Source organism: Ursus arctos, unplaced genomic scaffold, assembly GCF_023065955.2.
Source record: "Ursus arctos isolate Adak ecotype North America unplaced genomic scaffold, UrsArc2.0 scaffold_16, whole genome shotgun sequence".
Taxonomy (NCBI): Eukaryota; Metazoa; Chordata; class Mammalia; order Carnivora; family Ursidae; genus Ursus; species Ursus arctos.
In genome coordinates this window covers 37,077,977-37,093,460 of record NW_026622830.1, presented here as the reverse complement: position 1 = coordinate 37,093,460, position 15,484 = coordinate 37,077,977, and the positions used below count along the sequence as shown (strand labels likewise).

At 38.9% G+C, this 15,484-nt stretch overlaps 1 protein-coding gene across 2 annotated transcripts in view; it reads right to left on the bottom strand.

The window, feature by feature from the left end:
• Positions 1-15,484, bottom strand: part of SPTLC3 (serine palmitoyltransferase long chain base subunit 3) — a 133,657-nt gene that overhangs the window by 67,613 nt on the left and 50,560 nt on the right. For both annotated transcript variants that reach the window (XM_026503019.4, XM_057312667.1), the window contains exon 5: positions 744-868. In XM_026503019.4, coding sequence (XP_026358804.1) covers positions 744-868 — 125 coding nt within the window. The remainder of the gene's footprint in view (positions 1-743; positions 869-15,484) is intronic.

The following is a 15,484-nucleotide window of genomic DNA, read 5'->3' as shown; positions in this document are numbered from 1 at the left end:
CTTTGCAACTTGCCTTCATCTCTGGTCTCTTTTTCATCCACTACCTTACGTTCTAGTTCTTCCAAAGCTCAGTGCTTTAGGCATGCTGCTCCCTCTTCCTTATCTTACAGAAAAAACTTCACAGACAAGTAACAGATTCAGTTCTCACGTCACCCGCTTTGCACAGGAATTTCAGCCTTTCCCAAGAAGGGCGGGGAAGCAACTCTTGTGCCCTCCATGTATGTGCATTGCCTTCTCTGTGGTATTTGTCCTATTTTATTTGGTGCATTGTTTTCCCTACTAGACTGTAAACAACATACATTTATAAGGCACAGGTCTTATACATCTTTGTATGCCCCGCGTCTTGCTTTATATGAGGACAAAGTCATTTCTCAGTATGTGATCTGTTGAATGAATAAATGAATGATGGCATGAGCATAATGTTTTGTCCACATAAATGCCCAATAAGCATTTTCTACATTGTAAATGAGGACCTGGGAGCCTTAAAGTTTAGTTGATCTTGCTAAACTATCATCATCAAAGATGGAATATGACCACATCTAGGACTGCAATTCTATAAACCGAATATCATTATGAACAGATTTGCTGGACTAAGCTGGTAAATTTATTTAAAAAGCTGGACATCCAATCAGCTTTTCCTAGAAAAAGGACCTTCTCCACCATACTCCGAATGAAGGACCTGCTCAGAGTTGTAATTCTTCGAAATAACACAGCAGAAGACAATTACATTCACAAATTCTCACCTTTCCGACTAGTGCAGGGATATTCATTGAGTTGGTTGCAAATCCCATCCCAAAGACCATAGCTGCTTCTACATTCAGGAACTTAGCCACAAGGTTCTCCAATTCTTCATGCTTGTCCAAGGTTCCTGTCCGTGAAATGATGGAATGAGTGAGTCTTCTCTTCTCAGCAAGTTTTGAGCAAACTCAAAATCCAGTGCATACCCATCAGCAAAAGACATGTACCAGAGCGTGGGTAGCAGGTGTATTTGCCACGGCCGCAATCAAGAAACAACCCACATGTCCACATACTGTAGAATGAACAAATGAAATGCCTTGTGGAGGTATTTACATAGTGGAATTAAACAGCATAATGAGAAGGAACAATCTATTACCCTACACAACAAAATGAAAAAAATCTCACAAATATATTGTTGAGTACAAGAAGTCAGACACTTCTACACTCATATGCAGGCTGAGTCCACTTATATAAAGTTTACAAACAGACAAACCTAACCTACAGTGTTAGAAGTGAGTATAGTGTAACACCCAGTGCACCATGCAATATGTGCCACTGGGTGTTATGCACAACAAATGAATCATCGAACTTTACATCCAAAAAAAATTTTAATTAATTAATTAAAAATAATTAAAAAATAAAATAAAAGTATATATTTTCTAAAAAAAAAAGTAAGTATAGTGGTTAATTTTGTTGGGAGCACAAAGAGAGCTTTGAGATTCTCTAAATGTTTTGTTTTCTAGATTTGGGTGCTGGTTACACAGGTATGTTTGCTTTGTGAAAATCTTTTGAGCTGTATACTTAGGATTGGCACATTTTTTAATATAAATATTGATAATGAAATAAAATCTACAAAAAATGGCACAATTCTTCTCTCCTCTCACCCTACTTCCCTCAAGTGACTAATTAAAATATAACCCTCTCCAAGGGGCCCCACACATATCGAAACAGATCCCATGATTTCTATAGATACTAGTGAATCTAGTTATAACTTATAGAACCTTTGGAATGTGCTAGATTTCAAAGCCACTATATAGGTTATCTCATTTAATCTTAAAAGCCCAATAATGCAGGTTATCATTACTTTACAGTCTAGAAAACTGAGGTGTAAAGAGGTCACAGATAAAAACCAACAGAGATAATCTGGTCTAACTCCAAAGTTCACGTTTTTACCACTCTGCTATGTTTTATATGCTTATGCTCTGATTCCTTCTTATACACTATCCCTATGCCTTACTAAGAGTAAATGTTAAAGATCCTCATATTTTTCTGTTTGCCATCACTTTAACTTCTAGATCTGCAGTGTCCAATATGGTAGCCACTAGCTACGTGTGATTTCTGCAAAAGAGTTTTAAATTGTATTTAATTTTAGTTAACTTTAAGCTTAAAAACTGAAACACTGTAAAATATTTTCCACTGAACATAACTTTATTATTAGAATAGGATTATATTCTACTTATTTCACTTTAAACGATGAAAATTTAGTGTCCGAATTGAAATATCCTGTAAAAGATACATTATTATTATTATTTTTTAAAGATTTTGTTTATTTATTCGACAGAGATAGAGACAGCCAGTGAGAGAGGGATCACAAGCAGGGGGAGTGGGAGAGGAAGAAGCAGGCTCATAGCGGAGGAGCCTGATGTGGGGCTCGATCCCATAAGGCCGGGATCACGCCCTGAGCCAAAGGCAGACGCTTAACCGCTGTGCCACCCAGGCTTCCTGTACTAAAATGGTGGGGTTAAACTTCAGAAGGCATCAACTAGTGAGTTCAAAGAGTTATTTTGCATTTAATATGAAAGAGGACATTTCATGGATCATCTTTGTCCTTCTTGAGAGGTCACATTGTCATACAACAGATGGCTGGTGGCCTTTCTTCTCCACCTAGAATTGTCAGAAACAAGTATTCTAGCAGAATCAATTTTGGGGAATGGGGAGTTAAAATTTTAAACTGTCATTTAAAACTGTATTATCAAAGATATAGAGAAAAAAGAAATACTAAAATTTAAAGAGAAAACACGGGCACATAATCACTCATCGATTTGTTTTTATCTAATGGAGACTGCATCCCAAAGGGAATGGTCCCAAGAATAGGTAGTGAAAAGGCCATTGGCCTGGGCATGACAGGCTTGGGTTCTGGCCTCAGCTCTTCCACTAAACAGCTGAGTGGCCTCTGGCTATCTCTCCTCGAAGTTTCCAGAGAGGTTGCCAGAGGTGCTGTTTTAGGCTTCCCAGATGTTGGGAGTGGTCTTTCCTCCACATACAATGGTCTTCTTGTTAGGTCCCACTCATTCTTTGACATCCACCTCATCTGATGTCTTTTCTTAGATGCTCTTCTCAGTTTCCCCAGGAAAACTGTGTCATTTTCTTCTGAGATCCATAAGCATCATCACATAATGATTATAGCACTTACTAAGTTGAACATTCATGAGGCCAACTTCTCTACTACAGAAAGAGCCCTCAGGGTGCCAATACTGTGTGGGGGATGTCATCTTGGCAACCACAGAGTACTGATACAGTACAGTGCAGTATTGACACATAGTAGGTGCTTGTTGAGTTGCATGCTTTTGATGGAGAATAAAGACAGGACAGAGCCCAGAGTAGAGGATGTCACAGGGAAGAAGGTCAAGAGGTCACATGATGCTAGGGCAACAAGGTGATCAGGTAGTGAGCTCCACCTTGGAAACACCCATACCTGTGGAAGGTCTCCAACAAGGATGGAGGGTGCCCAAACGTGGCCATCTTGGTAAATTTCCCCATGAGACTTTCCGTCCCGGAAAGTCAGGTGACAACTGTGTCCTGGCCCAGTCACCCAGAAATGATGAGTAGAGAACTTCACGGTGAGTCTCTGTGATGTCTTCCTCCACTTTCTTCTTCCCCAAGTCTGTCATCCAGGGGTTTATCTATAACGGATGCATCTCTAAAGGTCCTCAGGATAATGTAGGATGTGTTGTAAGCAATGAAACAGCCAGCCAACTGGTAAGAAGTGGGTGTATCCAAGAACATCCTGAGAAAGTGCCCTCTGTGAGCCTTTATCATTAGTCCTGGCTTGCAGAGAGAAAGAAGAGAAGAAATGCAGATGTCTATATTAGGTCTCCAGATCCAGCCTTCTTCTGGATTTCCAGTGGTCAAGTAGATAGTAAACTAGTATTCAAATATGCCTATTTCTATGATCACATGTCTCACAGCTGAGTTACGAGTGGTCTTGCATCTAGGGACTTAACTTCATTTGTAGAAAATAACAGTCCCCACTCCCAACCCCCATTTTTATAGAATTTGTTTGATGCTCACAGCTCAAATTTCATAAACAGATATAAAAGAGTCCCAGGATGGTTGGACATTTTCTACTTCAGGAAGCCCTGCCTCTCAAAGCTAGACTGGGCTGTTTGGATGGGGTGTTCATTACGGAATACTGAAAAGTATGGCTCATTTGTATTAATTGAGTGCTGCTTTCCTCTTCATGCTCTTCACTCTTACGAACTAAAAATGTAGGAAGACCTTGGGGAAACAAAGCAGTCACAAAAAATGAGCTTGCTTCCTGCAAACATTCAGGCCAGATCCTAATTGGGTGGAGGTGCCTGAGTCATGTCAAGTTGCAGTTGGTAGTTTGAGTACTTGAGTGGTTCTAGAAATTATATTCAACATGTTGTCTTTGTTATGTAAATTTGGGATTTTTTTTTTAATCCCAAGAAAGCACAGCTATAGTCCTAACCAAAGGTACAAATAAATTCATAGTGATTTTTATTTCTCTTTCTCTCTGACTTTAGTTTTGTTTTACATTGGTTTTTTTTTTAGTCTCTGAAGCTCAAAAACAGGCCACAAATTGGCTAGTGACAATGGATCTCCAAATTGCTATGTTGTGCATATATTGACACTTGTTCTCATCCTGAAAGTTTATTTATCCAATGGGATACTGAAAACCTGCTTTGTGAATAAAAGAACAAAGACAAGCTGGATGTATCCTCTTCCCAGCTCTCTCAATGTTATTTTCATGTGCCAAACACTAGGCTTGCCGCCATCAGTCAAATCAATAAAAATTGGATGCAGGAGAAAGTACCAATATTATGTTTATGGACTGTATACTTCTGCTGGATTTTTATTGATGCTGACTGGCTCATACTTTTTAGTCAGAACATAAAGACTGCTGGCCTTCAAATTGACACTGACTAATAGTAAAGAGTGTAGGTGTTATTAACAAGCCTGTTTCACCACCACCAATTCTTCCTGTGTGGCACATGTGAAGACTATTTCCCAAACTGTGACTGTAGTCACTTTTTGTCCAGAATATCCTGTTTGTAGATAGTTTCTTAGACTTGACCCAGGAGCAGGCTGGCATTTGTCATGACAATCTGCCAGCAGGCTCACCTGGCTGTTCCAATTGTGTCATGGATATCAGCCCCCATCTGAGCCACTTTGCTTGAACTGAGGACGTGGATGTGGGAAGTTAGGGGTAGACATTGACAATGTCCTTGGTCTTCCTCAAGTTGATTTTAGTGGCTATAAAGTATATACATAGGTGCTGATGTCAATGAAAGTTAATCTGTATCATCAGTGTGTTTGGATGTAACAGAATTTTTGCCTAAATGAAGTAAAAGAGACTAAACTTTGATGTACATTGATGTGCATTGGATTTGGAAATCTGGACAATTGCTAATAAATCTAGAGGATCCTTCTTCCTAAATTGTGATGAGGGCAGGTACTTATTTACAACAGCAAACATTTTATGGAGGGCCAGAGAGAAAATAGCTTGGACTTCGTGGGCCAGATGTGCTATTATAAAGTGCAAGCAGTCATAGACAATACACAAAAGAACGGCCGTGGCTGTGTACCAATAAAACTTTATTTATGGATACTGAAATTTGAATTCCATATAATTTCACATGTTGCAAAACAGTACTCTTATTTTTATTTTTTCAACCACTTAAAATTGTAAAAACTATTTGTGACCTGCAGGCAGGACAAAAACAGAAAGCAGCTAGAATAGTCTGGTGACCCTTGATGGGGTTGGTCTCTGATTTTAGCTATGAACAATATAGGGTAGTGTAAGGGCTCTTCACTGGGACTCAGGAGAACTGGTCTCTAGTTTTGACTTCTCAGCCTGCCGACTGCAAAAACATTGATTGGCAGGTTATTAGAAAATCTCTAGGCTGCATGTATCTCATCTTACGTTATTTGTGGGGGTGGAGAGAAGATGGTGGAAGATCCACATATTCTGAAATTCTATGAGTTTCAACTTTGTTCAATCATCCCAGGTATTACCTTGCTGGCAAGTATTATACTTACATAAAATTATTGGGCTATCTTGCTTAGGTTTGTTGAACCTACAAGGCCAAATCTACACTTGCAGGAATATCTCTGCTAGTTGCCATTTGGCTGTGCTGTAATTCCTGTCATTGTCAAGAGAAGGGCAATTACCTTGTCAGAACTATAACAGGTATCAGGAAATTGCCAAAAGGCTTTCAGAAACCAAGATACACTTTCATTTTCCTACTCTCAAACAATTCCTCTGAGAGTCTGTTTCCCTTTAAAAATACTCTAAAAGGAAAATAAAGAGGCTTGAGAGAAATGGAATGAAATCTTATTTATCAGAATTTACAATAATTTGGCCAGAGAGGAACTGGCGCTGTGTATGAAGAAGAGTTTGGCTGTTGTGAATTAAGATGGTGAAACTGATTGATGTGGGGATGTTTATAGCTTATTTAATCGAATCCACTGCTTTGGCGCATGTTTATGGCATTGATTTACATAAAACTGTGTTAATTAAAATTGCTTTTTTAAAAAAGAAAACACGTTCTCTACTTGGTAGCCATTTCTTAGAAACTGCTTATTCTCGTAGGAACTTGAAGGCCATAGGATGCTATTTATTCAAAATTGCTTTAATTTAGACATTTTGCAGATTCAGGCTGGCCCCTTTTTCAGTAGTTCAGACTAGTGCACTGTACCTTTCCTATATCTAGATACAAATATTTGAGAAAGAAACACAGAAAGAGCCTTGATAATTTGAATGAAATGATAGCAGAAAACTTCAGGAAGATAAAGAGGGAGATGAATTATCGAATGATTTAGGACCATGTTCTCAAACTGAGAAATAGAAATGTCAGCAAATAGGTACATTCCAACTAACATAACAATCACATTTGAAACTTGAAAATGGAAAATAATTTCCCATTACATCTAGTCATATGGATTCCTAAGTTAATGTGTCCTTTCTGATGTTTTTAAGATGAAAATATTTGAAGGCTACTTCCTAAAATTGCAATTATAATTTGAATGACTCTTCTCCACTAGGCAGTTTTGAGGTGTGCTTACTCTTCAGGTTTCCTTGGTGAGCTGAGTCAAGCACAAGACTTTCCTTCTCAAAGGAAGAAAAGTCTCCGAGTAGAGATGAGCTTTCCTTGGCACAGAAGTAGTCTCGTGGCCTTCCATGAGTCTGTTTTCTCAGAAGTGAAACAGTTGCTTGCAGCACAAAGAACTTACAGAGCGTAGGCATTCACATAATATTGTTACTATACATCTGTTCTTAACCAGGAAAAGAAAGACCAAGAAACTAAACACTCTTGTAGAATAAAAGTGGGGGGAGGGGGAAGAAAGGAAACAAAAGTTTCTCTTCCATTTGGCTGAGTTTAACCTTTCCTGCATTTGGAAATCAAGAGCAGCAATGTGTGGCAGGATACACTCGATAATCAAAACTAACTTGCTTCATTGATTTTCTGGCTTGTCTCTTATCTACTTTCCAGTTTTTATTTATAGACTTCAGCCCCCAGGCATATGTGGTATTCACTCCACATAAAGTAAAAGACCATTGCATATTGGAAAACGCTTGGTTAATTTGGTCAAGAAAGTCAGCTGTGCTAGATAGTTTCCAATGCTTCCCAAAGTGTAGTCCCCCGAGCAGTAGCATGGACATTACCTGGGAAGTCATTAGAAATGCAAGATCTTGGGTTCTTTTCCAGCCCGGCTGAATGAGAAACTTTGTAGGTGGGGCCAATAACCTGTGTTTTTCCAAGCACTGCAGGTAATTCTGATGTAAGTTAAAGTTTGAGAACTGCTGGTTTAAGATCAAGAATCCAAAAACCACACTAAGATACCACCTTACGCCAATTAGAATGGCAAAAATAGACAAGGCAGGAAACAGCAATTGCTGGAGAGGATGTGGAGAAAGGGGATCCCTCCTACATTGTTGGTGGGAATGCAGGTTGGTGCAGCCACTCTGGAAAACAGTGTGGAGGTCCCTTAAAAAGTTAAAAATAGAGCTACCCTATGACCCAGCCATTGCAATACTGGGTATTTACCCCAAAGATAGAGACGTAGTGAAGAGAAGGGCCATATGCACCCCAAAGTTCATAGCGGCATTGTCCACAATAGCTAAATCGTGGAAGGAACCAAGATGCCCTTCCACAGATGACTGGATTAAGAAGCTGTGGTCCATATATACAATGGAATATTACTCAGCTATCAGAAAGAATGAGTTCTCAACATTTGCTGCAACATGGATGGCACTGGAGGAGATAATGCTAAGTGAAATAAGTCAAGCAGAGAAAGACAACTATCATATGATTTCTCTCATCTATGGAACATAAGAACTAGGAAGATCGGTAGGGAAGAAAGGGATAAAGAAAGGGGGGGTAATCAGAAGGGGGTATGAAGCATGAGAGACTATGGACTTTGGGAAACAAACTGAGGGCTTCAGAGGGGAGGGGGCTGGGGGATTGGGATAGACCGGTGATGAGTAGTAAGGAGGGCACGTATTGCATGGTGCACTGGGTGTTATATGCAACTAATGAATCATCGAACTTTGCATCAGAAACCAGGGATGTACTGTATGGTGACTAACATAATATAATAAAAAAACGTTAAAAAAAAAAAAGATCAAGAATCCACATAGCCTATGGCGGGGTCCCTCTAGGAGACTGGAAAATTTGGTCAGTCTGATTCAGTGAGCAAGTCTTGGAAACAGAACTATTTTCATAAATCTCTGCCTTCATTTTAGACTCCTGTTAACTTCAGGAAATAATTAACCCGAGAAATATGAGAACATTGTGGAAAAATCAGAAGATAGTACAAAATAAAATTTAACCATCTTTATCAATGCAAATATTCAAGTAAAATACATGTTTAAAAATGGACTCATAATAACAAATATACAGTTCTATAACTTGTTTTATTCTCTTAACAATGTATTTTCAATTTTGAGAAAATTGAGGACTGGGAAGAGAGAGTTTATCTCAGGCCCTAGCTAGTGGAAGGGGAGAACTAGGATTTGAACCCAAGCAAACTAATCCCAGAGCCTTTGCTCTCAACCAGCGTGCTAAAAAACTGCATTACAATTCTGCATGGTCAAATGACATTACGTTAAACAGATCCACCAAGTACATCTAATCAATTTCCTATTGTTGGAAACTCACTTATTTTCCCAATTTTTCAATTATTAAGCATATTGCAGTGTGTATTCTTTTTTTTTTTTTAAGATTTTGTTTTTATTTATTCGACAGAGATAGAGACAGCCAGCGAGAGAGGGATCACAAGCAGGGGGAGTGGGAGAGGAAGAAGCAGGCTCCTAGCGGAGGAGCCTGATGTGGGGCTCGATCCCAGAATGCTGGGATCACGCCCTGAGCCGAAGGCAGACGCTTAACCGCTGTGCCACCCAGGCGCCCCGCGTATTCTTGATCATACATCTTTGAACACTTATTCAAAAAATTTAAGGCAAACTTCTCAAAATGAAATTACCGAGTTAAATGGCTTTCTGTTGATACACTTGCAAATTGCCTTCCGATGTACTCTACCAACAACATTTAAGGGTGCCCTTTTCTCTATTCCTTTGAAACTATGGGATATTATTATTATTATTTTTTAAGATTTTATTTGTTTATTTGAGAGAGAGAGAGCACCAGCAGGGGGAGGGACAGAGGGAGAGGGAGAAACAGACACCCTATGAGCAGGGAGCCCTACGCAGGGCTGGATCCCAAGATCCTGGGATTATGACCTGAGCTGAAAGCAGACGTTTAAATGACTGAGCCACCCAGGTGCCCCTATGGGATATATTTTTTTTGAACTTTTGTCAATTAGGTGAAAAATGGTAACTCTATGTCTTAATAGTTCTTTGATTATTAATGGGACAGAGTATTTTCACAGGCTCGTTAACCACTTATATTTCTTTTTTTTCCTTAATTGCCCATTTGTATATGTACTGGATCTACATTTTAATGTAAAATTTTCGTTACACTCTAACATACATATAGAAAGGAAACAAATTGTAAGTATTGAGCCCTATGAAGTTTCAAAAAGTGAACACACATATTACTGCATCAAAAAGAAAAAAACAGCAACAATATAGAATTTCCATTGTGCCCCCTCCTGGTCACCATCTACTTTCCCCAAAGGGTAATTACTATCCTGTGCATTCTCAGCAGCTATGATATTGCTCCCAAAGGGTTGACAATCTGCTCTTGGCGGAAGGGCAGATAACTTACTCTACGTATAAGGCACAGATATCCATGACCCACATAAACAGATATCTGCAGTATTAAAATATCACGGGAGGGAGTGTTAAAGAAAAGCTTGAGAAACATTATACAATCCTGACTCTGCATTTTTGCCTCTTTTGAACTTTCTCAAAATCCTGACCCACTTAAGGTAAGGGGTTTTTTTTCTTCTGATTTGTAAGTCTTCACATGTTAAGAATATTAACATTTTGCCTTATATTTTGCAAATAACTTTTCCTAACTTTGTTCCTTGACTTTTAAATTTGTTGACATGGTTTTTATGCACAGAAGTTTAAATGCTTCATTTTGTTGGCTTTTCCCTCAGGATTTTTGGAAGTGCTTTCTCTGGTTCCCCGGAGCATGAGGACAGAGGAGACTACTGTCTGAATCAGGCTTGACAAATCTGAAGGGCAAGTAGATGTGTCTAGAGGTTGGGGTGGGAGCAAGCTGTCTTTCCTCTAACAGGGAAGAGTGCCTGTTTTCCATGGACAAGGGTGGCCTGTGTTGCATGGAGTCAGCCTGGAAGTCATTTGAAATGGATCCCTCCCATTAAGAGGACAAACTGCCAGGCAGGGTGAGTTAAGTAAGGTGAGCTCCACTGGAGGTTCTAGAATTGAAGGGTGGCAAGCCAGAGAAAAGGCTGCTGTGGTGTGAATGTTTACATCTCCCCAAAATTCGTATCGGAAACCAAATGCCCAAAGTGATGGAAATAGAAAGTGGGGCCTTTGCGGAGTGATTAGGTCATAAAGAGAGAGCCTTCATAAATAGGATTAGTGTCCTTATAAAAGAGGCCCCAGACAGCTGGCTCATCCCTTCCACCATGGGAGGGTACAACTGGAAGTTTGCACCATGGAAGAGGGCCCTCACCTGACCATGCTGGCAGCCTCCAGAACTGTGAGAAATGAACGTTGGTGTTCATAAGCCACCCAGTCTGCAGTACTTTGTTACAGCAGCCCGAAGGGACTCAGACAGGTGATGCGAACATCAAAGGAGCTAGAGACTGACAATCCTAGCAGGGCCCTAACGAAGGAATGCATATAAGTGCATTTTGTATAACCCTGGGAGTTATACGCAACTTATGAATCACTGAGCATTATATCAAAAACTAATGATGTACTATATGTTGGCTAATTGGATTTAAATTTTAAAAAGTGCATTTTGCATTTGAATTGTGGAATCGTTTTACTCTGTTCGTTTTGTCATTCATTCATCACTTCAGTTATTCATTCAGTTTCCATTTTATTGATGCAGTTATTGCTGGTGGTGGTTCTTCTTTTTATATATAAATCTCAAATGCATTTGCAATTTACGCAAGTGGAATGTGCTGAGATATAATATGTGAGGTAGGGATCTAATTTATTTCCTATGTGATCAGCCAGTTATCATGATACTAAATATGACGTAATTAGTCCTTTTCCTACTGATTTCAAAATTGTTCTTATTGTATTCGAATGAGTATGCCAAGTTGTGTCTGTCTTTAGATTTCCACTTAGACTCCCCACCTCTTCTCCCCATCTATTAATGTCATTGGGATGGTGTTCAATTTACATATTCATTTGGAGAAGTACTGATAGAAGTATACGACCAGGTCGTTCCCTTCTAGGATTTGTTATCTTGACGTTTTCAAGTCTTCTTTGAAGTCTTTTACCAAAGTTTTACAGTTTTCTTCAAATAGTTTCTAGACATTTTCAACATAATTCCCTAGGTGTTTGCTAGTTTTGCCCATATTTATTAATAATGTAATTTCTCCTATATATCTTCTGATTGTTAATTACTGACTTTACTATATGAATTTTAAAAATTGGTCTACATGCAGTAAGTCTTGATTGGGTTTTTTATTGGATATTTATTATTATTTAAAAAAAATTTTTTTTATTATGTATTCAATTAGCCAGCATATAGTACATCATTAGTTTTTGATGTAGTGTTCAACGATTCATTGGTTGCGTATATTACACCCAGTGCTCATCACCACATGTGCCCTCCTTAAATTTTTGACTATTCAAGTATGTAAACTGGAAGAAAGTAGACCCAAACTCTGTCCTTCCTGCGCAGCTGCGTCTCCTGTCGATGGTAGCCCCATGAAGAACCCCTGCAGAGGTCCCCTTTGCTCCTCACAGATCACAGCTTGAAAACCAGAGAGGTGAACAATGAGATCATCTACAACTGATGGTTCGTTTACCTCTTATTATACCTATACTTCTTATTCTGTCACACGGTAGTCATTCCATAAATACTTCTTGACTTCAAGAACGAAAAATGAAATGATGTCATCTAGTACTTCCACAGGGCATTAAAAATGGTGGATAAACACATCTTCCTCGTTTTTCTGACTTTAAAGTGAAAGTTTCTAGTGTCTCCTCATGAAATATAGTACAGTCTCTTTGTTTGAAGTAGGTACTTTTTATTGCATTCTGGAATCTCCTATTTTTATTCTATTAAAATTTGTGTTAGGAACAGATCATGGATTTTACAAATGCTTTAGTGTCACCTATCAAGATAATGATATGTTCTCTCCTGGGATTTTTCAATGTTATGAATTGTCTTCTTATTGCGCTAACTCAATAGTCCCTGAAATGAGCTACTCAATCATGGTATCGTGTTGCTGAATACACTGTTGGATTCGACAAGCTGCTTGTTTGTCAGCTTTTGTTCAGCAGTTGCCAGCTCTGATTGCCGCTCACCAAAATCACCTCTAGTGACTTTATTAAACACAGATGCCTCAGCCCAATAGAAATTGTTCTTCTCTTATTCATAACTGTCTGTTTTTATTTCTAGTAACTCCATACTTTTGCTTTCCTTTTACTCCTTACTTCATGGTAGGTTAGTTTGCTAGCTTCAGTCTTTCTTCTTTAGTAAAGTAAGACTATATATTTTCCTCCAAGTACACAACTAGCTGGACCCTATGGTGTTCTTACAGTTGTTAGTTTCTACATATATCGTAAATGTAATTTCATTTCCTTTTTGATTCAAGAGTCTCTTAGGAAAGGGCTTTAAAACATTCCAGAGAGTTTTTTAAAAAGGAATTGTTTCTAATTTTATTATTTACTTTTAGACTTATTTCACTGTGATCCAAGAATGTGGATGCCACTTTTTGGAATCTAATGAAGATTTCTTTGTGGCACAATATATAGTAATTTTTTGTGAAAATTCACTAAATATTTAAAAGATGAAGTGTACCGGTAATATGTTTTAAGGCTCATAATTCAATATATAAATATTAAATGAAACTCAATAATTACATTGTTAGCGCCCTTTATGTTTTATGTCTTCCTTTCCTACTTCCCTTCTTCCCTCCTTCCTTCCCTCCCTCCTTCCTTCCTGCCCTCTCCCCTTCCTTCTTTCCTCCCTACCCTCCCTCTTCCCTTCCTTCTCGCCTTTCTTCCCTCCTTCCTTCCTGCCCTCTCCTTCCTTCTCTCCCTCCCTCCTGCCCTCCTGCCCTCTCTCCTTCCTTCTTTTCTTCCCTCCCTCCCTTTCTCTCTTCCTCTTTCCCTCCCTCCCTCCCTTCCTTCTTTCCTTCTTTTCAAGGACTGGGAGGTACTTTGTGGTCTCCTATCACTATTTTATTTGTCTTGCTTTTGTTTCTAATCAGCCTGTGGAATGTTAAATTGGCCCAAATGATTTTCAAAGCCTCTCATAATTCATTATCCTAATTTCCAGGTGTACAGAAAAATAAACAGCCAACTATGTCCTCACTGTGTTACTTGATGCATAGAGATAATATAGGAGTTGAATCTGTCTTCATTATGGGCTCTCCACATAATTTTTATAAGGCGAGTCTCTTCTTATGCTTCATAACAACTAATAACTTTAAGCTAATCTTCTGCTTTCCTTTTGTTTGCATTTGTACCACACATTTAGGTTGTTTGTTTATTTTTTAAAGTTTCAGCTTTTTCTTTACTCTTTGGCTGAATATGAAAGAAGAACAAGCAATTATATGTTTACTTTGCCTCAGGGGCTGCTGCATTACACTTTTCATTGTCAAACCAACATATTCAGACAAACACCTTCCACACACAGAACAATTAAATAGTTCTTTCAGATAAAGAAATTCATAATATCGGTAGGGGAAGAAAGGGGGGTAATCAGAAGGGGGAATAAAGCATGACAGACTATGGACTCTGAGAAACAAACTGAGGGCTTCAGAGAGGAAGGGTGCGGGGGAATGGGATAGACTGGTGATGGGTAGTAAGGAGGGCACGTATTGCATGGAGCACTGGGTGTTATACGCAACTAATGAATCATCGAACTTTATATCAGAAACCAGGGATGTACTGTATGGTGACTAACATAATATAATAAAAAAAAACATTAAAACAAAAGAAATTCAAAGATCCAATGTGGAAATATCTTGCATAATGGAGATACTACTGATTATTGTTTGATGTTAAGACTCAGACATCTTGAACGATTCTCAATCCTGGTGCTGAGAATCTAAAACTCCATGGAAGTTTAGAATCTGTCAACAGGTATTCAAGTGACTTTCCAGCTGAAAATCTGTAGGCAAGTCACCTTATAAAGAGGATGCTGGGCAGCAGTCTCTTCGACTTTGACAAGCTGTTCAGTCTAGAGTTCACTAGTTCCCAACATAATATCACACACAATACTCAAGAATTTCTAATCTTTCACGGCACATTAAGAAAGTTACTGGGAAAAACTAGGCTGTAATTACCAAAGATATGACATATGGCACGCAATTTGAAGGAGACAGCCCAGATCAAGGAGAATTCTAATAAAAATGCCCCCATGAATAGAGGAGATAAGAATTAAAAATGTGTCAGGCATTTTAAACGCTTGATTATGACTCCAAACTGCCATTTCACTCTGCCTCATATTTAGGATATCAAAAAAACGCACCACCACCCCCATCAGCCTATGGAAAGTTAAACTGACCGGAAGACAGACAGTCAAAGCCTCCCGTAATTCTGTATGCCAGTATTTTTTAGTTGTACGTGAAGATAAACAGCAGCACATCATTCCACGTGTTAAAAACGGCACTTGCAATTCTGTAGGTATGTGTCTGGAATGGGTCCGTCCTTACAGCTCAGCTGTATTTTAGGCTCAGTCCTAGCATTTGCAGATGCAGACTGGACACACAACTCTACTCTTGGGCTCTTTGTCTGTTGCGCTTTTTACTGAATTGACCTCCCCCTTGGGCACTGAGTGCATCTTTTATAGTGGTTTGTAGCAGGGAGGAGTCTGGCTGGGACTTATCTTTCTACTTTTCATCCTTAGGAATAACTTACATTTACTTGTATTTGTTT